This window comes from Akebia trifoliata, chromosome 4 (assembly GCF_017979445.1).
Source record: "Akebia trifoliata isolate Shusen 1 chromosome 4, ASM1797944v1, whole genome shotgun sequence".
Taxonomy (NCBI): domain Eukaryota; kingdom Viridiplantae; phylum Streptophyta; class Magnoliopsida; order Ranunculales; family Lardizabalaceae; genus Akebia; species Akebia trifoliata.
Genome location: NC_141378.1, coordinates 41,033,209 through 41,060,542, shown reverse-complemented (window position 1 = coordinate 41,060,542; position 27,334 = coordinate 41,033,209). Strand labels below are relative to the sequence as shown.

The 27,334-nt window shown below is 33.9% G+C and overlaps 1 protein-coding gene across 1 annotated transcript; it reads left to right on the top strand.

Moving 5' to 3' along the window:
• Positions 1 to 1,329: 1,329 nt before the first annotated feature.
• On the top strand, positions 1,330 to 24,912 carry LOC147404991 (GATA transcription factor 28-like). Its single transcript, XM_086441116.1, has 7 exons — positions 1,330 to 1,787; positions 1,999 to 2,082; positions 2,163 to 2,296; positions 11,855 to 11,965; positions 12,573 to 12,678; positions 24,101 to 24,184; positions 24,639 to 24,912. The coding sequence occupies exons 1-7, from the start codon at positions 1,491 to 1,493 to the stop codon at positions 24,753 to 24,755; spliced, it is 933 nt and encodes a 310-aa protein (XP_086297242.1). The 5' UTR covers positions 1,330 to 1,490; the 3' UTR covers positions 24,756 to 24,912.
• Positions 24,913 to 27,334: the final 2,422 nt, after the last annotated feature.

Genomic DNA, 27,334 nt, shown 5'->3' with positions numbered 1-27,334 from the left:
AAAGACCACCCAATTGAATGTGACCTAAAGTAATAGTGAAAATGGATTGTTCTTAATTATTCTAACTTGTACATACGTTTTGTTTTTTTGTTTTTTTAAAATACCGTTTTAGTGTAAGAATGGGAATTGAATCAGTTCCATGGGGAATTTTGCCCGCTTGAACTAAATTTTTTTTATTTTGCTTTGTTTTAATTTTTTTTTTCTTTGAAAAACCCTTTTTTAATGAGATCTATAATTAAATGATGGCAAGAATTGAATTCAGGCCTATAATATCATCACTAGCATCTAAGATAATTGACATCTTCCCTCACTTAAAGAGTTCTCCTAAGCAATGGTAGTATAAAGGGCGGGCTCTATTTGCACACATCGAGATAGCTAATTATATCCACTTTAAGTGAAACATGTAAAAACATAATTTTTATTTTTTTAAACATTTTTACCCTTTGTGTTTATCTATTGCACCCATCACAACTTATCGAACAAAAACTCTACATTTTTCTTCTTCTTCTTCTTCTTCTCTCTCTTCACATTCATCTCCTTTTAAGTTTTGTGAGAGGTTGAATCAAATTATCTTTATTTATTTGTATTTAATCATTAAGGAAGATAGAAAAATCATTGCTAAAATCTCAAAAATGATAATTTTGAATTAAAGAACTTGAAGATTTTTTGACAAATTTAATTTAGTAGGTTTAGATTTAATTTGTTTTAACAAATTCGATAGATATATACTAAATATTATCAAACAGATTCGATAGATAGTTAGATACTTAACTAACATTACAAAATAGATTTGTTGGATATTTATCGGACAAAATTTTCTCATGTGAATGACTTTGATTCGATTGAAGATGTTGGGGAAAGAAAAACAAGTAAGATCAAAGTTTAAAACTTTCGTTGAAACCTTCTAAATGCAAGAAGAAGAAGAAAAAATGAGTTCGATATCTTTTAATGGGTGCAATGAGCAATACATGTAGGGACATTTATTAGGTGCGTGCAATGAGGCATTTTTACTTTTTGATGGGTAAAAAATGAAAGTGGGTACAATTAACCATCTGGGTGTTTAAATATAGCGACCCTACTACATAGTCTCCTGGTCCTAGATTTGCTTCTCACGCAATTACATGGTGACACGTCATAAATAAAAACATATACTCTACGTGTCGATATATAGTTGGATGAGAAGCAAGTGCAGCAACTAATGGAGGAAGCAAAACTTTTCTCAGCTCAATAGCACATTTACTGTACTACGTTGTAACCCAGGGGCATAATAAGTAAATTTCACTTCATTTGGGGTTATTTTCTGAACCCCTGTCGTCGTCTCCATATTAGGAAAGAAATCGATTATACCCCAATCCCAGTCAATCTAGGGTTTATTTTCTGTTCTCACAGGCGAGATTTTTATTTTGCAAAAATTAAATTACGATTGGGACTAGGTTTTGTGTTAGGGTTTCGGTTTTTTCTACGAAGATTGCTCCTTAAATGCTACGAAGATGCCTGAATCGAACCTCCAAACTCCGAATGCTAGGCGACCAAATCAATCGTACGGCCCTGGAAACAACAGCATTTTTGTAAACAACATCTCGAGGCAGATCGACGAAGAAGAAGAAGAAGAAGGAGTAGAAGCTGAGTTCGAAGACGAGGTAATGGATGGTGTTCAAGATGGTACTTCAGATTCTGCTTACGTGGCTGGTGCTAGTACAACGTTAGCGTTGCGAGAGGGTTCAGATCAGCTCACCCTTTCGTTTCATGGCCAAGTTTACGTGTTTGATTCTGTTTCAGCCGAAAAGGTCTGGCTTTGATGTTAATTTATTGGTTCATTCAGGGTTTTGTATTTGGTATTTTGGAAGATTTTGTTTTTAGGGTTAGGGTTTCTTGTTGTTGTTCATGGCCAACTTTATGTGTTTGATGTTATTTTAGTGGTTAATTAGGGTTTCGTATTTGGTATTTTGGGAAATTTTGTTTTTAGGGCTAGGGTTTCTTTTTTGTTGATCAAAGCAGGTTCAAGCGGTGCTTTTATTGTTGGGTGGATACGAAATTCCTTCTCCTGCGCCTGGTGTGGCGGTAACCTCTCAGAATCAAAGGGTATTGTTTCTTGAATCTTGATTTTTTGTCTTATATTCAGGTTGTGTGTGTGCTAATGGGTTGTTCTACATTTCATCTAGGGTTCAAGTGAATTGCCCGGTCGATTGAGTCTTCCACAGAGAGCCGCTTCTTTGAGTCGGTTTCGAGAAAAGCGAAAAGAACGTTGCTTTGACAAGAAAATCCGATATGCTGTTCGTAAAGAAGTTGCGCTCAGGTGTGCTAATGGGGTTTCTGTATTTCAATTAAATTTCATATTTATTGCAAAAACCCATATCACAAGGCATCATATATTTCCTTATTAAAGTTAGAACTTTGAACTGCTAACGCCCTTGAGGCAATTGTGTAAACTTTCCTAGGTTGTCACTTTTTTAAATATATTTATTACGTGCGTTATATTGTGGCTCTGAAGTCTAAAAGTCAAACCATGGTTTTTTATCTCGTTGTGCCACCCATTCTGAGATGATTCATTTTGGATGAGATATTTTTTTTGTTGGACATTGAATACCCTAAACTTATAAAATCTGAACTCAGAGTGAGGGAGAAAGAATGTAATAAATTCCATTCCCAATCAAGAAATATCTCATTTCCTCATCTAATCTCACTTATCTTTTTTGGTGACAGAGATTCGTAATGATTAGACATAACTTTATGGCAGGGTAGTTTTGGGTTTTATTTATTTATTTTAGGACTGAGATATTTGATTTAAATGATAGCCCCTTGAATTCTCCTTGACGAAGTTCGATTGGAACGAGATGTTGAGGTTCTTCAAGCATGCTGAACTGTAACTCCACCTTCAACAAGAAACTTGTAAGTTGGGGTTGCAACAGAAAAATACTTCTCGTGAACAAAAGAGTTGAAGCTGGTACCATCTGCGAGCTTCGTGAGGTGCAGATAAAAAATTGTTGCGTGACTCTAAGGTCCTGGTTTGCCAATGTAAATAGGTTGCATTCAAATTGGAGGGTTTTTGATATGTGGATAATGGTGATGGGGTTGCCGTTCCAAGGATTTTGCATTTTAGATGATTGGAAAACAATTGAGAAGGCTTTTATATGTTGATCCAAAAATAAGATGGTGGGGAGATTTTTCTTATGCTAGGTTAAAGGTGGTGTACCCACTGTGGAAGATTCGTAGGGACATGTAGTTGTTTTGTGGAGGGTTTCGTTTTAGAGTGGGAGTCAAACTCCATCCTCAATGCTTATCTATCTGAAATGTTTATCTGATAGAATTGGCAAGCTAAAGCTTATAGGAAAATCAATGTTACACTAACATCTTTGCATACAAATAAAAAGAAGTATATTATATTCTACTGTCAGGTATTCAAGCTATCTAGAATGATCAAATGCATGCAATGATAGCCAATTTACCCACCGGCTTGGCCACAATCATTATCATCAATTTTTCCAATAGTTCGGTCAAACTCTCTCTTCCAAAGTGTTGAAGGTTTTTGGGTTTTTCATTTAAGGACCTACATCTTGACTTGCTCATTTCATCATACCTAAACATGTATATGACCATGAAATATCACATCCCACACATAGAGTTGATCCCATGACCTAGGTTTAAATCCTGTTAAACCCTTCTTTACCTCCATTAACCACTAATCAAGCAAAAAAAAGAAAAAAAAGAATCAACATTCCATACATATTCAACTGAAACATCATCTTGCCAAAATGTTTTGACCAAAAACTATCAAATCTTCATTATCATGCACCATTTATAGATTGTCACATGTACAAATATATAGTCGTGTTATATACATAATTTTCTTTACTCGTAAATATGCATAGATATGTAGTTGAACCTGCCTTAATTAATACTGGAATCAACTAATGAAATCTAGTTTGTTCCTCTAGTTTCCCGTCTTTTAATTACTCAAAAAAGGCTTACGATACCTCTAATGGTGTCAAGCCACCTTAATTTTACCTTAGTCTCTCGTTCCTAACACAGATTTTTTTAAAGATAACAAAATTGGAAAAGAATACGATTCAGGAAACATTGGAAATCTGACGGGACAGTTTTGCATTGCAAACTGATTTCGATGTACAAAATTATTTTATTTCATTTTTCTGATATTTTCCAAGATAGAAGATTTTTAGGGCTTCCCAACTATATGGAGTGCCGCTAACGAACAAGTAATGAAATTTTGATGGATTTTACAATTCAGCACTGTTGTGCTGTCTCGAAAAACAAGAATCAATAGAACCATTGTGCATTGCAAGATTATTTTGCCACATACAAATATTTTACAATATTTGTGTATAGGGACTTCCTAGGATTTTTGACGATACATGGAACGTTGAAAATGGACTAGTAACGAGTCTTCGGTGAATTTTACAAGTTAGCCATATTGATTTGCCTCGACTGATGAGAGAATTATATTCTTCCTAAAAGTTGAGGTTTTCCTAGTACTATTTTCTCAAGATAAAATCTATCATTTTTATCATATAAAATAATGACTTAAAGCTACTAAATATTGAAACCAAAACTATTACATAATTAAAAAAAACTACGATTATAAACACGAATTAGGAGTATCTGAATAATTGATTTTTCTTGGGCTTTCTACCAAAATTGAAACCTATTTGAGAACAATTAAAAATAGCAATTGCTCTGAAACTTGATATTTAATCAAGGTATTTCAATAAGAAAAGGGTAAAATATTAAATCCCTAGATGTTGCTGTGGATCGATTTGACCTAGATCGATCCACCAAAATTGATTCTTGACTAAAAGAAAAGTTAATTGAAAGGGATCGATTTAATCAATTGTTTAAATAAAAAATCAATTTGGTTTGATCGATCCAAGGTGCAACATACCTAGATCTACCTTAAATGGATTCGAGAAAAATAATAGAAATAACAAAACAAGCTTAGGCCGATCAAGGAAGAAGAAAAAAACAGGGAATTTTTTTTTTGCTGGGTTCTATCGATCAAACATCTTACGGGTGAAATCTAAACTCGTTGAAATTTTCACAGTTTTACGTTTTCTCTTCTAAATCAGAAATCCCGGCTTTAGATAAAGTTCTTAGAAATCCAAGATATCTATACTCTTTTTCTCTTGTTGATACATACATACAGGTTTTTATTTTTTATTTTTTTCAAATTGTATTTTTTACTTAAGTACTAAAATTTAAGTGGGAGATTTTGTTAATCACGTTTTACTTTTCCCCCAAAATCTCCCATGTATCCCAACTCTCCTTTATATGGAGCTGGGATCTCTGATTTAGGAGAGAGAAAACGTAGAATTGTGAAAATGTTCAACGAGTTAAGACTTCTCCTATAGTAAATTTTCTTTCTTCTTTTTATCGACCTAAAGATAAGATTGTTTTGTTGTTATTATTTTTTTCTCTCTTTTCTTTTTCTTTGATCCATTTAAGCTCGACCTAGGCATGTTTCACCTTGGATCGATCAAATCACATCAGTGTTTTTTTAAGATTACATTGTTCCCTTTTAATTAAATTTTCTTTTATTCAAGAATCAATTTGGGTAGATCCAAATCCAGTGTTGTTAAATAGCATATGCGACCTATATAGGCTGTGCTCATATGCAAGTTCCTATTGGTCAGCAATTGTTTTTTAAAAAATTAGAAAAAAATCATAATAAATTATGTAAGAGTCATAAACATGAAATTTTATGAGTAATTTTATGAAATTCAAGTAAAAACTTTCAAATCTTTATTAAAATTTAAAAATTACTAAGTAGTCTTTAATATTAATAATTTGCTCATATTCCACAAAACTATCCCTAATTTTTGGGGAACAACATCTTCATTAGGACCTCCACCTTTGCCATCATCACGTCCATTCCCATCATCATCTGAATCGTCACCTTTTTCTACATACATTTCTTCCTCTTTTGTTTCATCACCACCTGTATCGTCACATTTTTTATAGACATAGCTCTCATATTTCATGGTTTGAAGGTGGTTTGAGGTTAGGTCCAAATTGACCAATCGCTTCCACCATTACTTTGAAGTTTTTTAGTTGAACGGTTTTGAAAGTTATACCGGCCTGGTATAACCATTTGTTTATGTATTGAATGGTAGTTTTCCTATCTTTAGTACTACATTCTATGGTTGTTTGAACTGGACCTTTACCGTTTACTCTTTGATCGACCACATCCTCTGGATGTGGTCTACACTACTTATCAAGTAGACCACGTACTCAAGATCTTTTCGTGGGGGAGGAATTGGTGTTCGACTACGTTTAGGCGACGTAGGAGTATCATGTGCGACGATGTAATCGTCATCCTCATCAAGCCCATCACCTTGCATGTAACTTTTTAAGTTTATTGCATCATCTTGTTTTTTCTTAGACATCTTATCCACGATTCCATGATTTCCCTTTGGATCTCGGGTGTAACCTCATCACATGCCCTTGCATTTGATCCCAGCATATGCATTAGACATTGTTTGTGGCGTGCAATTCCACCTTGGCTTATGTACCCATATAATTAAAACACAACTTGATTTTTTTTCCGGTTGCACTACTATATTGCTTGTATTTCCAAGCGGGATCATTAGACTTTGGCCTTAGGAAAGAGGTGGCTGACGAGGAAGACATGATGGTAGTAGTGATAGTGAATGTGTGAACGATAAAAAAAAAAAAAATAGTGAATGTGTGATGTTCTTCTAAATTCTAATGTAGTGATTAGTGAGGTGTTCTAACTTCTAACTTCTAACTAAGTGTAAGTGACAATGTGAGTATGTTAATTCGTTCTAACTTCTAAGCTCTAGGTAATCCAAATATGAGTATGTGACGTGTCTATATTTGTGTATTCAATCAAAGTCAAATTATTTTCTAAGTTTCTAACTTCTTAGTTCTAAGTTCTAACTTACAACTAGTTAACTAACTAACAATATCAAATTGACAATTAAAAAAAAAATGTATAAATACCTCAAGAGTTGAGATGAGATTTGATTTTGGAATGAAAAATAATGAGAAATAAAGCTGATGGTGAATTGATTTGAGACTTGAGACTTCAGACTTGAGAGTGACTTGAATTTGATTGAGTGTAGTGTAGAAAGACTTGGATTCTTAGAGTGATGAGTGTAATGTAGGAAGACTTGGATTCTTGGAGTGATGAAGATTTAGAATCTTGAGTAGTTGATTCTTGATTTTTAAAATCAAAGCTTGAATCTTGATCTTGTCCTTAGGAGTTGAGAGTCTTGATCTTGAATCTTGATTCTCAAGTCACTTGTGTTGATACTTGAGAGTCTTGAACTCTTGTTCTTGTCTCAAGAGTAGACAAAGAAGTAAAATAAAATGAAAGATAGAAGAATCGAAGAGGTATTGAGTGAAATTAAATAAAAAATGTGTTTGAATGCTAGAAAAGAGAGATCACAATGTGTTTGTTTTGTAAGGTGAGGGTAGAAGAGAGCATATGCCATCGCATATTGGACAAACAAGTAGATTTTCTCATATGCTGTGATAGCATACGCGAAAGTTTTTTGGGGACTCACATATGCGATCACATACACGCATATGCGGTCACATTTAACAACACTAGGTAGATCGATCTAGGTCAAATTGACCCACAACATATTTTAGGGCTTTATTGTTTTTCCCTTTTCATAATGAAATTCCTTGACTAAAGATCAATCATTATTTTTTAGTTCTCAAACTGGTTTCGATTTGATATGTAGGAGATCCTAGAAAAATCGATTTTTTCGAATGTTCCTAATTCGTGTTTATAATCATAGTTTATTTTGATTTTGATATTTAGTGGCCTTAAGTCCTTATTTTATATGATTTTATGTTGTGTAAATCGAAATAGGAAAACCCCAATTTTCAGGAATAATCTAATTTTCTTGTCTGTTGAAGCAAGGTCAATAGGGGCTTACTTGTAAAATCTTCCAAGGGACTCGCTAGTCCATTTTAGATGATCCATATATAGTCTAAAAGCCTTAGAATTCCTTTATACATGTAAAATATTTTTTGTGATGAAGTAGTCTTGCAATAAACAACTATTTTGTTGATTCTTGTTTTCAAGGCTGTTCAACAGTGTTGACTTGTAAAGTTCGCTAGAGTTTCATTAGTAGTCCGTTTGCGGCGATCCATACATGTTGGAAAGACCTAAAATCTTCCATCTTTAAAAATTATCAGAAAAATCAAATATATTTTAGAGAGTTTGTTTTGAAGGTCTTTTAACTTGGTTTTACCAAACTTAAATTGAGTGGACCGAGTCTTTCGAGAAGCTTCCTTTTTATTCAATTTTTTGAAAGTTAATCTTTTGGAAGGTTTTGAATGTTTTTGTGGGTTATATGTTGTAAGAAATGGGTTTAGGGTTGATTTTGTGAAATTTGAGGGTTTGTCTAAGAGTTAACTATTTTTTGAGGGATATTATCGTTTTTCCCTAAATGGGAATTTTCATCTGGAAAGTGTCTTCCTAATGTTTTAATGTCTTCTGGATTCAATTTTTTTTCATGATTTTCATTAAAAAATAAATTTTTTGGTTATTCTGGGAAAGTTGGCTCTTCAAATGAGGTGTGAGCCCACCGGGGGCACTTAAGTAATTTTTTGGAAAATGTGCAAAGAAATGTCAGAATTAACCATTTCTATGTCTACGATGTTTTGTATCTGGGAAGTGTTATTTAATTTTTATTATAAATTAAAGAAAGCAGTAAAATTCAATTTGTTTTGAATCTTCAGCATGATCCTTAGATTCAAAATAGGGCAAGAATTCAGTTGAATATATGTGTTTAGTGAGTATTCACTTTGAAGCGCGTATTTCTCTAGATAGATATGTCATGGTATCTTATTTCACGATTGATTTGATTTAAAAAAGACCTAGAGTTAAAAAATTTATAAATACGTAATGTTGCTCTAATACCCAACCAAATCATTACTATGGTACCAATCTGAAAGACAATTGTAGTTACTGGACGACGAAATGGGTTTTGGAATTTGTTAACATCAGTTTTGTCAAATGCATCGCATATGCGATTTCCAAGCATGTTTTCGCATATGCAACACTTGCATATATGAAAATATGTTGTTTGTTCAGTTTGCGATGGCATGCTTTTTTGCACAATAGAATATGTGATCGGATAATGTAGTAAGCGATGGCGTAATGTCCAATGGTAAAAAATATGACCGTTGGACACATAATTTTTTGTTTTTTGTTTTTTTGTTGTTGTTTTAAACTCTACTTTTCCTATAAATACCCCCTACCCCCCAATACTTGTACTTCAACATGGTATCTACTCTTCTCTCTAGTCTCAACTCTCTAATACTCTCTAGTCTCTACTCTACATTTTTAATAAAGATTTGGGGTTTTTTTTACTTGAATTTCATAAAGTTTTGTTGATTTTTTATATTATATACATGTTTATGAGTCTTATATAATTTATTAAGATTTTTTATAATTTTTTTCTTGATTTATTTCTTTTTTCTTATTTATTTCTAATTTTTCAAAAAAAAAAAAAATGGTGACCAATATGCGACTGCATATGTGCACAGCCTATGCTGGTCGCATATGGTATTTAACAACATTGGTTAACATTCTCCAAAAAGGGTACTAATAATTGCATTGGTATTGAATCCATTAAAAGAAACCCCCATTAACTTATTGGGTTATGCATAGTGCATTTGAAATACGGGGAAAAGTGCCATTCCTATAATATTTTCAAAGGAGTTGCAAATGAAATCCGTTGGTTCAGCAATCATTGATGGTTTTAGAACCGCTAAACCTGCGCTATGTGCCATAGTACCTAGAATTACTATTGAAAAAATATATAAAAGATCCTTGGGTCATTTAAGTTCTCCGTAATAATTATAACCCATCCCTTTCGTCAATTTAGTCGCATTTCTTTGTTATTGGGATAGGTGAATTATTATGGATCCATTTCCCGAAAGAATCAGACATGATGATTTTCTGGCTTAAGCAAGAATTAAACAAATTACATGATTCGTCCTCGCCTACAAATCAGATAACATTTTTCACAAGTTTTTCGAATTGAGCCCTTAGGTGTGCATAGATTGGGGTGGTATATGAATAAGGCTCTCTTGGGAAAATGGTTTTGGAGTTTTGGTGTGGGGCCTAATAACTTGTGGAGGAAGGTTGTGAGGCAATGTCTGGTGTGCGAAATTTTGGGTGGGAAAGTGGGTGAAACGGGGGACTTATGGGGATGGTGTGTGGAAAGGGAGTCTTTTGAAGTTAAATTGCCTCGTCTGTTCAAGTTGTCTACGAAGAAAGGACTTCCTATCTCCATTTTCCTAGTGAGCATGGAAGTCGTGGTTGGCACCACATTGGGAGGTGGAGGAGTTGGCTACCCTTAGTGATTGGCACCATATTATCTACTGGGGAGAGTAATAGGTGGTTGTGGAAGGGGTCAAAGGAGGGGTTGTTTTTGGTGAATTCCTTTTATAGATTGTTGCAGATAGAGATTGGGGAAGATTTTCCAGCGGTGGCCATTTGGGGGCCTAAAGTTTTGTCGAAGAATTTGGTTAGCCATTTTGCATTGCCCGGTGGCGCAAGATATTTGGATGTTCTTTATGGATCTCTTCCATATCATTGATTGCTTTCCTCAGATGGTCAAAAGGCCTTTTTGAATCTCAAATGGGATTGGGTTCTTCCTTCATGAAAGAGAATTTATAGGTCTCTATTAACCTTTTGCTGTGTGTTGGAGTCTTTGGAAAGAATGGCATCAACAGATCTTTGAAGGAAAAGTGGGTTCGTTGATAACATCATTGGGTCTATTAAAGGTTTTTATTTAATTGGTGTAAAGCCTTCAATGAATTCAAAGGATTTTTTTTTTAAGATACCATGGGGAGATGGGATAGGATTTGTAGATTGTCGTAGTTGTGTTTGGTTGTTCATGTTCTCTTGTCTCTTGTACTTCTTTGTTGGTCATCTCAACCACTTTTAATATGATTTGCATTTACTTATAAATAAAAGAAGAATCGTAACAAACTTAAGTTCAATTGTTAATTCCTATGATTATCGTGGTTTCTAAATGGTTTGTCTGGGTCATGGTGCAAAATCATTTGGAACTGAAGGAGACTACTCCTAATGGATATATTGGCATATAATGTCTCCTCAGCTATCTAGAAGAGATCCAAAAATATATGCAGAGGCTTTTATAGCGTTGCTCATCATTGGGAATCTACTGCAACAGGTGGATGAGTTGATAGCTCTAGCAACTATAAGTGGAGTGTCTACATACGGCAATCACAATCCCACAATACTAGACCTTCAAGTGTTTGAAGGAAGGAATGTCAATTGAAGATTGGTCCACCAATAACTTAGGTCCAATTACTAACCCAAGTGGGATCCCTTCATCCAATTAAGGATTTCAAGCTCGGTTTAGTCTCAAATGTTTAGTTCTAAATGAATACAACTATAAACTGATTCAAATTGAAGTTCAATGTTAAACAATGAAATTCCAGCTGCAATATTCTAAGTCAATCAACAAGGCTAAGAGTTTGAATTAGGACTGAAGCTTTCTTGCTTTTGCCCAGTTAGGTAATGATGTCGTGGCATAGGGCAAACCTTTTCAATTTAGTATTGAAACTTATTTTGAGATTTTTTTTACAAATCTTGCTAATTATTAAAAAATGATAAAATTTTATTTATGAAAATGTTTGTTGCATGTAGTTCAGTCTTTCCAATTCTTACCGAATTAGGTAATTATGTTGTGGTGCAGTTCAAACCTGTATAAATTAGTGGGACGCTTCTTCTGTTTCTTTTTTTTTGCTTACTCTTGAATATTTTTGTTAGTCATTTTCAGCTTTATTCCATTTCACGTATGATTCATGTATTTATGATTTTCAGGATGCAGCGTAAAAAAGGTCAGTTCACATCGTCTAGACCTAATCCCGAGGAGTTGGCAGGCTGGAATGCTACTGACAATTCAAGACCAGATGATTCTCTGCATGAAAGCCTGTGAGTTCCAAGCCATCTATTATGAGTATCATTAATTTCTTGAGATCTTCCATATATGAAGAACTTTATCAAGTTGTGCATTTTTACCTTTTCCATTTTTAGAGAGCTGCTATTGTCACCCCAACTTTTACTTACTACACCCCAATTAAAAATAAAACTAATAAGTGAATGATTGCAAATAAATAGAAGTTGGGGTGCCAATAGAAGCTCTCTCATTTTTTTGTTGCTAGATTTCTATTTTTCGGGTTTAGGATTTTATATGAGCCTAATCATAATTATAATCAACTATTGAAATTGTTTGAACGAGTGTTATAATGTTGAGATTATAATTTGAGCCAAACCTTTGTAATGTTTGAAGAGTGTTATGATCTTTAATTGGGTGTGATAAATAATCTAAGAAATTGGGGTGTACTAAGTAAAAATTGGGGTGCCAAAGTAGTTCTCCATTATTATTCTTCTCCCTTCGCCTTTGCCCTTCCTATATTCTTACTTTCCTTTTCAGTTGATATTATTATACTTGATTTCAATGGTACTTATCAAAAAAAAAAAAAATACTTGATTTCATTGGCTTTGGTTTACTTATTTTTATCTTTGCATGATCATCCAGGTGTCAACACTGTCGCATTAGTTCAAAGTTAACTCCCATGATGCGGCGTGGACCTTCTGGTCCTAGGACTCTATGCAATGCCTGTGGGCTTATGTGGGCAAACAAGGTTAGTATATGTGAGGGCAACCACTTTGGTTATTATGTTGTCATTCTTAGTTCACCTACATATGAAAAATGTACAGTTTCAATTTGTAGCTGGTTTTGGTGACTGTTAAGTATATTGCTGGCAAGATTCTAGTTGGATTGGATTATGATTAGAGTAGATTGGTGTGTGCAGTTCTACCTATTTGTTTTTATTTCCCAAGTTCTGATAATGTCTTCTATTTGAAAATGAAAACCCGACTGGGATCCTTCATTGTTCTATCTAGCGGATTCTAGTTGGAGAAGCATTCTCAAGGGTATTGGTGAATTCAAAAGTGATGTTCGGTTTAAGGTGGGGAGGAAAAGGAGGGGGGGGGGGGGGGGGGGGGGGGGTAGGATCAGATTTTGGGAGGATGGTGATGCGAAAATTTACTGCTAAGGCTTCATTTCCATCTCCTTTGTTTTTTTGATAGATAACCGTCTCCTTTTTTGTTTATCAAAATAAAAAGAATCATGTCGTGCAAAGCATGGTTGGTGAATCATGATGCAGTTCTTGGGATATGGGCCTTAGAAGGAAATTAAATGATAGAGATGGACTTGATCGCTAGTTTGGTGAAGAGTATTTTGTGGCCATCTGTACCTCCCCAAGAATGGAAAATAAAAGGAGATGGTAGATTATCAGTTTAATAATTTTATTCCTTGCCCTCTCTACCTCTGAAAATCTGGTTTCCCTATAAGTTTCATTCGGAAAGCAAAAGTGCTGTCAAAAGTAACATTAAGAATCTTAAACATAGAATTTGCTTCCTACAGGGATAATCATAGTTAATTCCTGCTTTGTGTAAGAAAAATGCTGAGATGTCAGCCATTTTTTTCTTCATTATTCTTTCTTCACACTTCATTTGACCACACTTTTCCTCTTATTTTATATTTTTTGGACTATTCATTCGTATGTGCCAGGCCATTTTTCTAGTTGGCATTGTTGCATCTTTAATGCTTGAGATAGAGCCCTATGGAGTCTCTTGCAACTCGCAATTTAGTGGTGCATTTAGAAAGAAAGAAATGCTAAAACATCTGAGGGCAAGGAAAAATATGGGAATGCTATACTTCTAGAGATCGAAACAACTTTAGTCGACTCATGTAGGATTCAAGAAGACTTCACGGGAGTGTTTGTCGATGAAAAATTTTATGATTTACCGTGAGATGTGCAAAACAAGATGGCGAACAATTTAATGAGTTTAATGAAAAATGGTAATATAGATCTTAGTATGTGCTCAATGGTGTTATCTCCTTTGATTAACAGTCAAATTCAAAAAATGATGTGTAGCTATCTATTAAAAAAAATGATATGTAGTTTTCTTCTTTTCAAGCTTTGTGCTTGATTAATTTAGAAGAATTTATTGGTTTCTTGAGAACACTCTGTTGCTTAAGCTTATGTAGTGGCTTTATATGAATTTTCTTCTCTATTGAGTTTCGCACTTGATAGGTTGAGAAAGATTTTTCATCTTCTGGAGAATGGCTTTAAGCTTGATATTCTTTGGAACTGGAGTCCAAGTTTGTGTTCAAAAACTTTTCTCTAGAAGATGACTTGTGAGTTTCTTCTTTGAAGAGAAAGTTTGTGTCTTCTGAGAGAAAATGATCAAGGATTGTTAGGGATATTGACTTTAGATTTGATCTTCTTTGGATGATGATTTATCTTTGGAGAACGGTTTATGACCTTGATATTCTTTGGATGTTAGAGTCAAGTCTTCTTGGGAGAAATGATTTAGTGATTCTCACAAATGGCATAGGTTTTGGTATTTGTAGGCCTAGGGTAAGAGTAACTTTTCAACTATACCTCTGACTTGATGAGATTTAGTTAATTTATCTACAGGTTAAATTAGGCCAAATTCAATTTTGGTGATTTTATGGACTTTTGGTGGGCCTCACTCATCTATTTTGGTATATGGTCCATTATCAAGTTATTCGATTATTAGACCCATTTTGGTGGGTTTATTGGCTTGATCATGGGCTAATTTATTTTATTGGGGATGTGGGCCCAATAACTAGTATGAATCACATGGACTTGTTTGGATCACATAGTTATCTACAATAATCCAAGTCCATGTCATAGGAGGCCTATTTCTTGTCAGTGGGCCCAAATAGAATGTGTGGGTTTATTTATAACTTCAGGGAGCATTTTGCAATTTTGATGTCTATAATATTCTTTGAGTTTTTTGGGTGGAAATTCTTGTTGATGTACAAGGTTGGGTGTTTTCTTTGTTGGTGGGGCCTTTGTAGTTTTATCTTGTTTGCTTGTTGGCACTCATTAGTTTCCATCAACCTCTTCATCAGTCACATCTCTCTATATATGTTTCTTTTCATAAATGAACCTTTTATTTATCTAAAAAAGGAGTAAAGAGAAATAAATATAAAAATGGTTTAGATCTAATAGTAGATAGATATTTGAAGAATTGGGGGGTCTTGTGTTCAGGAATTTGGGAAGATTGAATGGAGCTTTGTTGGGAAAGTGACTTTGGAGGTTTAGGGTGGACCGGGAAGGATTGTTGCGGAAAGTGATAACAGATAAGTTTGGGGAAGATCCATTCAGTTGGTAAAGTGGAGAAGCTAAAAATACTTATGCATGCGGAGTGTGGAAATGCATTTTAAAGATAATTCCTCAGTTGCAGAGGATGAGAGAGTTTGGGCTCCTAATAGTAGAGGTTTGTTTTTGATAAGAGAGTTCTATAAAGACTTGGATAGTAGCGGAGATCATAACTTCCCTATTGTTGCTGTGTGGGGGCAAAGGTTTCTTCGAAGGTGGCTTTTTTGTTTGATCAGCTATGTGGGAGAGGATTCTAATTTATGATCAACTGGGGAGAAGGGGATTGTGTGGCCTGAATATTTGTTGCATGTGCTTGTCAAAAGAGGAAGCAAGTAATCATTTGCATATGCATTGCATGCTGACAAAGGAGGTGTGGAACCACTTTTTATTGTTGATCGGGGTGGTTGTTTTCTGGGTTCGGTGAGTTAAATCTTTGTGGGATGACTTCAACTAGGCATGCGCTTTCGTAATTCAAAAGGTTAATTTGGAACCTAACCCCATTTGCTGTTGCGTGGAGTATTTGGAAAGATAGAAACTCAATAATTTTTTAAGGAAGGTTTCAATCAATCCAAGAGTTAATTATTTCAACTCTAGGGTTGCTCTTTCATTGGTGAAAATTTTTCAAAGAGTTCGAAGGGGTGTTCTTTGAAGACTTCTTAGTTCAGTGGGATTTTATTTGTAATGTTACCGAGTTTTAACTCTTCGTTTCTTTTTTTGGGTTGGTCATCTCAACCTTACCTTTCATTTGTGTCTTTTTTTTTTTATACTTTTATCTATAGAAAAAATATATTTGAAGAATAAAGTTTTAGGTGGTACAAGAATTGGTCATCGACTATTAACTATGAAATTAGCAACAGGGAAAGAGATTATTAACATAATTAGTTGGTATAGACGCTAAGTTGGATTTTGATAAAATGTTAAAAGATAATTCAGGGAAACTTATCCAAATGATTCTGGATGGAGAGGATATTTATAAGAGGAGACTTAAATGGTTATGTAGGTGAGGAAAGTGGAGTTATGAGAGAGTTCATGAGTACGTGGTTTTGTGAAGGAAACAAGATGAGAAATATTATACATGAGTTTACGATAGCATATGATCTTGCAATAGCAAACACATATTTAGAAAAAAGGAATAACATTTAATTACTTCTAAAAGTAGAACCAATAAAAGCCAAATATATCTATTTATATTTTGGAGAAAACAACGATCACTTTGAGAAGACCGTAAGGTTATCCTTGGAGTGAGTGAGTGTAACTACACGACATAGGCTAGTGGTTTTAGATATTTATATTCACTGATGGAGATGGGGTAAAATGAGTGATGTTGAAGAATAAGATGGTAGAACCTAAAAGGAGAAAAGGCATTTGGCTTTTGCAAACAAATTGATAAATGAATAAATGTGGAGCTTAGATACATAGCTAAATACACGTATAGAGCAGCAAAAGAATACCTTGGAAGTTTATGGGAAAAAATTGCACACATGAAAAAACTTGATAATGGCATGTTCATGTCCAAAAGGTGTTACTAAGGGGAAAAAAAAGATCCATGTTTAGACACTTCATTTTGGCATTCGTTTGATTCATCAACTTTTCAACCTGATTGCGGCGGTTCTCGATGATGGATGGATATTCAAGAGGTTTTTATTTGTCACTACATATATTTCCAAAGTTCGGATGAAATATTCCATGCAAAAAACAAACCTTAGAAACCATATTACGCTAGGCAAATGTGATCTAAAACAGAGATATCTTCATTTTAGAACTAAAAGAAACTTTATGATAAAAATTGTCAAAAATTGACCAAATTACCAAAATACTCGATGCTAGAACACCTTTGGAGGCTATATAACGCTTAGTAAAACCCTTTTGAACACATAAAATGACAATTTGGAATCAAATAAACTATTTTGCAAATTTTCACAAAATTGGTCAAAATTACCAAATTGCTCCTCTTGGGGCCCGCAATTTCATACTAAAATCCATAAATGACACAAATTAACATTTCCATTGAATTTCTCATGAAAAATCGATTTCAAAACATCGCAAAATGTCAAGAAGTTACCTCCCAAAGCAAAAGCCCTCTTTGAGGGCAAAACGGTAAGTTTCTAACTTTAAAAGTTGAAAATCTGAACTCAATAATTAAAGATCTTAATAAAAATAAATTGAAATCTTATTAAAAAATTTATACAAATAAATGCAATTAATTAAGAACCTTCCACAAGGGCTCTCAAAGAATTTCATATTTAAAAAAAATCAATAACTAGATCTTCATCAATCAAGATCTTGATTTTTTTTAAACATGTATCTAGTTCTTACCACTTGAAGTTTCGTCGCCGGAGGAGGTGGAAGAGGAGGAGGATGAGGAAGAAGGAGGAGGAGGAGAAGAGAAGTGAAGAGAAGAAGAAGAAAAAAAAAAAAAGAGGGAGAAAATTCGTAGGAAAAGGACAAAACAATTTCAGCACTTGAAGTATCGAATGTTGTTTTTTTTTTTTGTTTTTTTTTTTAAATTGGCCCTTAAACTACCTTTTTTTTTTTTAATTAAAAAAATGAAATCGACAGTCTAAGTGTTGAAAATTTTATTTAAAAAAATACAATTCAACACTTAAAAAGTGTAGATTTAGGTTGGTTTTGACAAATATCAAAAAATTGTTATTTTTTTGATAATTAATTTTTTAAACAGGTTTTTATTTTTATTTTTATTTTTGATTTTTGATTTTTTATAGTTTCCTCTGAAGACAAGGATGAGAGTGTTAATAAGAAACCAGGATAATAGGGAAAGGTGGAGGGATTATTTTTAGAAATGATCAAATTAGGATCATCAAAGAGACTTGGGACTAGCAAGAGATACAGGTCAACCTAACATGATTTGGATAAAAATGGTATAAAATCTTTATTAATATATATATATATATATATAAAATCTTAAACTAAAAATGAAAACTATAAATTCAATGAGAATGGAACTATTTATATGGGAAAATTAAAAAAAAGAAAAATCAATTATGTCCCCTCAAACGGTTTTTAAAAGAATTAAAAAAAAAAACTCCAAATTTTTTGTTTAGAACACCTCCAATGGTCTCTCCTTCTACTGTGTTCATGTGGTTATCTGGTCTAGTTTATTTGCCATTAGAGCTGAGATCAAAGCCTTTTTTTTCCTTAGAAAACTGAAAATGTGGGTTGGGTTTGACTTCCAAGAAGAGTTTATAGAGATTAATTTGCTTGAGACTTAAGAGGAGGTGGCAGGGTGGGTTGAGTAGAAAGTTGGATGTTTTAAAAAAGTGAGTTAAATAGGTTGGTTGAGTTAGTGCTGGGTCATCGGGTTTAGGGTCAAGTTTTTGTCCAAGTCCACTATTCGGTCAACTCTTGACTTGCAACCTAAGACTAAATCAAAATATAACCGGTTGGTCCCAATCAAGGTTGGTATTTGGGTTTGGGTCTTTTTTTTTTTTGGACTGGATTAATACACCATAGTTGGTATCCTGATAGAAGTACGTAAATAAAACAAAAAATTTGGATTGTCCTACCTAATTAAGCAATTCAGTAGGTTTTAAAGATTGAAAATGTTCTAGGCAAATAGAAGAAAACCATTGTTGTACCTATTTATAAGAATAATGAAGACTCTAAGGGTGTGATTGGAAGCAATGGTTACTCGGAGTTGGAGTAGAAGTTGGTTGGAGTTGGAGTTGATGGAGTTGGTTGTAACTCTTCAAATAAACTTTAGTGTTTGGTTTCCTCCAGGAATCCAGTCAAGGAATTGTATAATATGAACTTGCCAGATATTTTCATTTTGTCAGAAACTTGAAAATATCTTCCTAGTCACTTAAACTCGGATGAGTCAATTACACTTTTTTGTGTTTAATAAAAAATAATTAACTTCTAGTAACTTAAATATTTATTATCTTAAATAAATTTGATTTTTTATTATAAATCTTCTAATTACCTTATTTTATTAAAAACATTATTTAAATATAAATTTAGATTAATAAACAATTATTAAGTGAGTGAAACGATTTAGATCTAACGATTTGGCACCCCAACTTTTACTTGTTACACCCCAATTTCATAAATTATTTATTACACCCTAATTAATGATTAAAACACATCATTCAAACATTACAAAAGTTTGGTTCAAGTTATTACTTGAACATTACAAAGTAATATAACACATTGAAACAACTTCAGCAGATGTTTACAATTAGGATTAGGTCCATATAAAATCCTAAATCTTACTAATAGAACCTTTAGAAAACGAGTTTCTCTTGGCACCCCCAACTTTTACTTATTCTCATCCATTGACTTATTTTTCTTTTAATTTTAATTGGCTAGTAATAATTAAAAGTTGGGGTGCCAATAACAGCTCTCAATTTAAAACCAGAGAGGGTAAGGAGGGAGAGGGTCGGATAGAGGAGATGGGGTGGTGGAAAACCATGGGAATGGGTAGGCGAAGGGAGAGGAGAGGAGAGGATGAGGCAGAGAACCAAGGGGGAGAGAGAGAGAGAGAGAGAGAGAGAGAGAGAGAGAACAAGGGTGACGGGAGAGAGAGAGATTAGGGTCCACTTCTGGTTTTGATTATATTTATAATAGAGAGATGGAGGGGTTGGGAGAGAGTAAAGAGAGAAGAAAGGGAAAGGATCAAAGATGTGTTGGAAGGGGACAACATGGAGAGAAAAAAAAATATGAGGCTCGTGATATTGTTGGTTGTGCGAGAGAATTTTTTTGGGTGGAGTTGTAATTTCGATCCATATAGCTTGGAGTTTGAACTCCCTTAAAAATGAGTGTTGTGGAGTCGCAACTCCGTGTAATTTGTGAACCAAACAATCGATTAAGATTTTAAGTTACGAGTTGTAACTCCAACTTCTACCAACTATAGTTTCCAAACACAACCTTAGAAAATTTGAGTTATCAGGTTCTATAAGTGGATCCCACACGATCTTTCAATATTTTACATCATATTGGCAACTCCCACTCCCTAGACTTGCCGAGTTCTCTTTGAATATAGGAATAAAGGAATTAAATTGAAGAATAATTTAATCTTAGGGTGTGTTCGGAAAACATAGTTCCTAAGCATTGGAGTTACAACTCCAGTTAAAACTTCTAATGGATTTTTTGGTCCGCTAGTAACATGGAATTGCAACTCCGTGAGTGTCCTCGGCACTCATTTTTAAGAGAGTTATGACTCCCCACCTATGTGGGTTGGATTTACAGCTCCACGCAAATCTCTCTCCAGCTGTTTGTCAAACTTCCACAATGTCTCTCCTCTCCCACTTTCTTCTATTTGCCTCCCTTTACCCTCTGTTTCATACCACACCCTCTCTCTCTCTAGTTTCAAGAGAAGTATAACAAGATAGTCTTTGTCTCTCTAACCCATTTCTCTTTCTATTTGTTTCTATGTACCCTCTACAAGAACTATGAACTAAAATAATCAAAAGGGCTTTTGGGCAAATTTCCTATAATGGTTGTCTTCTCTCTTATATGAGAGCGATATAGAATAGTGAATCAAAATTTTCTTATGGGTTTATAAAGTAGTAGAGTTACTTTGGTGGTCAAAAGAAGTGACAAAAAACCTTCAAACTATTGTTTGTTCTCTGCTTTATACACAAACCCCAACCCTCCCTCTCTCTTTCGTGTAATTTCTATCTTTTTCTACTCTCTCTCTATTCCTTGCCCTTGCTCGTGGTTCTCTGCCTGCTTTCTCTTTCTCTCTCCAATGGTTTTCCATCTCCCATCTTCTCTTATCTCCCTTTGCCCTCCCTCCAGCCCTCTTGTTTTAAAGTGTTCTCCGCCTCCTCATCCTCTCTCTCTCTCCTATCTTTTGGTTTAAAACCCTAGTATTCTTTTCATCCCCAAAAAACCAAGTTGACTCCACCCAAGTCATCTCGTCTCATCAATCAAACCATTTAACTCACTTTATCGTTCTTTATTGAGCTATATTTATATTTATATAATTACTATAATTTTTTGATAAAATGAATGATTAGAAGATGATTAATAAAAAATCATATCTATTTAACACAATAAGTATTTAAATTACTAAAAGTTTATCATTTTTATTAAAATAAAAAAAAAACCTAATTGACTCAGTTGAGTTTTGTTGACTAGGATGATATTTTTAGAGTCTTAGATGAGTCATATCAAATCTCAGCCAAATCCAGCAGAATTGGAGTTGTATACAACTAATCATTTAAATTCCTAGAGGAAACCAAATGCTGGATTGAGTTGGAATTATTTCAGCAATTGCTTCCAAACACACCCAAGAGTTGTACCAATTGTTGGGCATTAAATTTATGAGCCACACTAAGAAACTGTCAGAAAAAATGATTGAATCAAGGTTAAGAAAAAAAAACAAATATATTAGAAAACCAAGTTGGTTTTGTCTGGTAAATCAACCATCGAGGCAATGTATTTTTACTTTGACAAATGATAAGAGAAAAGAGAATGAATCTTCATATGATTTTTATTGAGTTGGAGAGTGTCGCATTTAAGAAGATAATTTGGTTGGTGCTGGGAAAGAAAGGAGTCCATTATGGACATATTGATGTATATGCGTGGGACATGACTAGTGTGATGGCAAATTGATAGGAGACAGACGAGTTCCCTATAACAATTAGCCTGTATTAGGGATTGGTTGAGTCGTATTCAGTGTTGTCAAATGCGATTGTATATGCAATTTAGTGATTCTGGATCATTATGCCATCACATACAAAGTATGCGATGGCATACATGATCGCATTTTGTAATATGTGACCAATGGTAAAAAAATTGACTATTGGAGCATTAAATGTAAGTTTTTTTAATCTTTCTTCTCCTACAAATACCCTATTCCCACCCGTTATTCTTGCATCATTATAAGTTATTTCTTTTACTCTTTCACTCATATATACTCTCTTTAAATCTTTGTTTTACTATTGTTTTTCAAAATATTGAGTTTATTCATTCTAACATAAGATCGTGGTATCCAATGATTAAACTATTAAACTGGATTCCATTTTAAGTATCCAAAACTAGAACTTGATGATTAAAGTAGTGCCACATTTGTATCATGAAATAGTATATACATTATTGACTATTTACCTTGTTGACTTCTTTTATTCTTATTGCTAAATGACTAAACGAAATCAATTTGATTCAATTTTGAAAATGAAAGTTATCCAAATGTACTGTTCTAGGGGCTTTGTTTTATTTTATTTTTCCTATATTTTTTCTGGTTTTTTAAAACATTTTTCTTAATTATGTTTTTGAAATGGAACAAATTAGATTGTGCTATATGCTACCGCATATGCCATATTATGCGCACAGCATATGCTATTTGATAACATTGGTTGTATTTGTTTGCTCTAGTTATAGATGAAGTAAATGCTCATATTTAAAAGTATGTAACTTGGAGATCTTAATTGTGGATGATGTATTGGTTTATAAGACTAGAAAAGGAATAAACACAACACTAGAATTATGGAGAGAGGTGTTAGAGTCCAGGGGTTTTAGAATAAGTAGAACCAAACTGTGAAGGGTAAATTTAATACTAGCACCTAAGAGGAGGAATGTCTAGTGAAAATCAATTGTCTAGAAATACCCTTAAGTGACCACTTTCGTTATTTTGGTCTATTACTGGAGATATTGAGGAACATGGCCACAAAATCAGAAATAGATGATTAAAATGGGGTGTGTGCTTCTAGAATGATGTGGCAAATGCATTCCAATAAAATTAAATGGAAAATTTTATAAGAGGTAGTAAAATCAGCTATGTTTTGTGGCAGCAGGGATGGAGCTAGTAAGGAGCGATGGGGGGCACTTGCCCCCACAGAACTTTGAGATACCCCTTATTTTCAACTAATTACATAACTTATTTGCCCCCACTCACTCATCTCCCTCCCTCCCTCCCTCCTCCCTCAATTTTTTAAAGATGAAATTGCCTATTGACTTGGCCTTCTCTCATAGACTAATTGGAAATTACCTAAATATCCTTTTCTTCAACTTCTAACATAGAAACCTCTGAATTACTCCTCAAAACTAAACTATTCATCTTCAACTGTACCATTAATTATAGTTTGCTCCCCACCACACAATATCCTGGCTCCGCCTCTGCTTTGTAGAGTTGAATGGTGGTGATCAAGAGGCATCATATGAAAGAATTGAGCATAGCGAAGTTGAGATGCATGAAGGGAAAAACTAGGAAAGATGAATGAATTCCATTTGGAAAAAAATATGAGTAGTTTCAATTATCAATAAACTAAGAAAGTTGAGTTGACACGTGGTTTGGGCCTCTTTCACGAAGATCGATTACGGCCCAGTTAGAAGAAATATTCAAGTGGAGGCCCTAAAAGAACGAGGAAGTCCCGAAGGATGGTGATAGTGTAAATAGATATGAACTCACTTTCAATAATAGAAGGCTTGGCTCCAGACATAGTAGAATGGATGGAAGGATGAACAGGATTTCCTGAGCCAACCTCAAAGCTTTGAGATAAGGCTTTGTTGTAGCTGTAGAGATATTACACTTTACTAAATTTCGTCCACATTTAGTTGATTACTACCAAAATATATTCAAATGTTACGTCATTTAGATAATGTAGCTTTTATGTATTTTGTAGGTCAATTTGGAATGGAAATATTTCAGATCAAATGTCGGAAATATGTTGAAAACTTTAGCTTCTTAGGTGTCTTGTAAATCTGCTGTAATATCGAGTTCTTTAGCAATTTTTGAGTTTTATATGCATCCATACATTTGTAGATCTAGAATACGTAAACTTTTTGTTTGTGAAGTGTAGAGATCCTCCCAAATGTGGTTACACACTCGTTATAAGGATAAAACTCTTTTATATTATGGTGCCGATATTCCCATTTCTCTCATTGTTATTAATGATATGTGCAGGGAACTTTAAAGGATCTTTCCAGAGTTTCAACTGTGGGGAACCAGAATCCTTCGGTTAACCAAACCTTGCAGGCACCTGAAGAGGTAGTCTCCTAACAAATGCTGCTGATTGGGTTTGTGATTTTCTAATAAAAACACTTCCCTTAGTAAGGTTCGTTTTGTCCATATGGATTACTAGATTGGCAATCAAGACAACCACCCTCTAGGTTTCAATAAAAAAAAACTCAGATTCAATATATATATATATATATTGAGCTTGATCCAAGGTGTTAAAAATGAACAGCTACCGAACGCCCAAAATTAAAAACTTAAAATTAAAATTCAACGGTGAAAAATAACGACTTTTGGGAGGAATTTTTTTTTTCAAAGTTAGAATTTCTTCCTCTACAACCTGTGGTATCGGATCATGTATTTGGATGCCAAGAGGTGTGCTCATGACCGGTAGTAAGATTTGAAATCTTACCAAGTTAGTCATGCTAGTCAAACTCTTCTATAATCTTCACTAATATTGCTCAACTTTTTTTTTTTTGCTCTACAGGATGTGGCTAATGACCAACAGCTGGCTGTTATTCCTTCTTCAAATGAAGATGATGATAACTTGGCTCCAACATTGGCTCCAACATCTGATAACTTGGCTCCAGCATCTGAACAGTAAGTGTGCCCAAAACAAACCAAGATGGGACTGATGGCTAGTGACCTCAAACTTCGAACAAATGGAAGGTTTTTGATTTCTATTTTCTTTAGCTTAATTGAAATTTAATGTACAGATCATTCCAGAGCCTTTGATCAATACATGAGATCATTTCGTGTAAGTCTGTTTTAATAGCCGTGCTTGTATGGCCAAAACGATGGGCCCATCAATGACCAATGCAGTATTGTTTGTGTGGTCACAAGGTAGAAACAAAAGGATTTTCGAGTCAAGGGATTGAATTAGAGTAGACTTACATAATGTTGATCCTCTCCTCCCTCTTACCCTAGTTGCTGAGGAACCTAGTGACAGTCTTGGAGAAAATTTGGTAAGGGAAAAGGGCCTAAAAAGCTGGACAAGAATAAAAATACACTATTAGTTGACATAATATAAAAAATATAATATAAGCAATGTAATTTTGAAAGCTTGGATAATAATTTGGCGTAAAATTATTGATTGAAAGAATAGTCAAGTAATAACGACTTTAAAAAAAATGGAGAATTTTGTCATTAGCTGAGGAGGAAATAAGGAGTGAGGGACACCTTTAAGAATCCAGACATCTATTTCATTGGATCCACAACTGTTGTGTTAGGCGTATTAATGAAGTTTGGATTCAGTAATTATTTGGTGATGGTGTATTTCCTAGGTAAGTTAGGAATTTTTTTTTTTTGAGATACATGAAAATGTTGTTGGATTTTTTACGGCAATTCCCCATCTTCAGCCTGCCTAAGAACCATCTTTTGTTCTCCAGATTTGAATGTCAAAATAAGTAAATAATATTTTGAGGGTGAAGGGTAGAAATGTTATCATATTCTGTGATTAATTTGTTGATTCACCCATGTAATGGGTTAGTCCTAATTTGATATATTTTCGGAAAATTTTGGAGTACCATTGACTAAGGTGACTGGTGGTAATGCCCTACAACAATAAATATGTTCCTAACTTTAATGTCAAAAATAAATAATAATCATAATCAGTGAAGGAGATAATAATCGTCATCATTAAAGTTTCATTCAAAAGACTAAGCAAATGCTAAACAAATCATGTTCTTATCAATTTTATCTAGAGCCGTGTCTTTTATCGAAGAAAAAGTGTATTGTGAAAGACCCACATTCTTTTGGGTCTTACTCGCATTCTTTTTTCATTTTTATTTTTATTATATATATATATATGGGAAATGTTCAGCAACAAACATTTTGGCAAAACATTTTTCAAAACATGGGTTAGAGGTTTTGGAATGGGCTGATTTTTGGTGAGGATGATCTCTACGGTGAGGAGATCATCATCACCAAAAATCAGCCCATTCCAAAACTTCTAACCTCATCAAAAATGGTTTACAAAAAATGGACGGTCCACGATTTTTCAACTTATAAACTGGGGCTAGAAGTTTTGGAATGGGCTGATTTTTGGTGAGAATGATCTCCTCACCGTAGAGATCATCCTCACCAAAAATCAGCCCATTCCAAGACCTCTAACTCATGTTTTGAAAAATGTTTTGCCAAAATGTTTTGCCAAAATGTTTGTTGCTGAACGGGACCCTCTATATATATATATATATATATATATATATATAGAGGGTGAGGATCAAGGTCCATATGAAAAAACATATGTAAAAATAATGCAACATTAATAAAATTTTAAAATATTAGTTAGAAGTTTCGGATTGAGCTGATTTTTTGTGAGGATGATTTCTATGATGGGAAGATTATCTGAAAGAAAAATCAGTCCAATCTGAAACTTCTAACCCCATTAAAAGTGATTTTGAATGTGGACCATCAATTTTTTGCCAATTTTTGTCAATAATTTGTAAATCACTTTTGATAGATTTAGAAGTTTCTGATCCAGCTGATTTTTTGTGGGGATGATATTCTCATCATAGTGACCATCCTCGCAAAAAATCAGCTCAACCCAAAACCGCTAACCCATATTTTGAAAAACCATTGTTTTTTCATATGTTTTTACACATGACCCTTGAACCGCCCCCATATATATATATATATATACACGATTGTCGTTTGAATTTGGATTGAGCCTTTACATTGAATTAGGGATTAAATATTTGCTTTGAATTTGGATTTAGTCTCCTAATAGGATTTGTTAGGTTGTAAGAATTTCTTTAATTCCTTTGTGGAACAGGTGGACACGCCTCACCCTCGAACTAAACACTACCTGAATGGCTTCATCATCAAACTCGAACAAAAAAGTCTAGATTGATTTTTTTTTTTTTTTCTTTCCAAAACCAGTTACTTTCAAGTTCTTCAATCTCTATCATAAATCATTTTTAAAATAATTTATTCTAAATATAATTAGCCTATTTTTATCATCTAAATTAAAAATCATATTGTACCTATATCTTTATTTTTAAATTTTAATTCTCTTGCTTGCTTAGCGAAAATACCAGCTAACATTTTTTTCCCAAAGATCCTTTTCTAGTGATTAACATTTTCTCGACAATCATACACATTCTTATAAAAGTTCAAATAAAAATATATATACCAGCCCATTATTATTTCAAAAGACAACAAATAAAAGGGAATTACATAATC

Bases quoted from the DNA above. Each gene is read 5' to 3' on its own strand.
- LOC147404991 (XM_086441116.1), top strand. From the start codon at position 1,491: ATGCCTGAATCGAACCTCCAAACTCCGAATGCTAGGCGACCAAATCAA. The intron at 1,788-1,998 runs GTCTGGCTTTGA...TGATCAAAGCAG, and splicing joins ATTCTGTTTCAGCCGAAAAG to GTTCAAGCGGTGCTTTTATT. The intron at 2,297-11,854 runs GTGTGCTAATGG...TATGATTTTCAG, and splicing joins CGTAAAGAAGTTGCGCTCAG to GATGCAGCGTAAAAAAGGTC.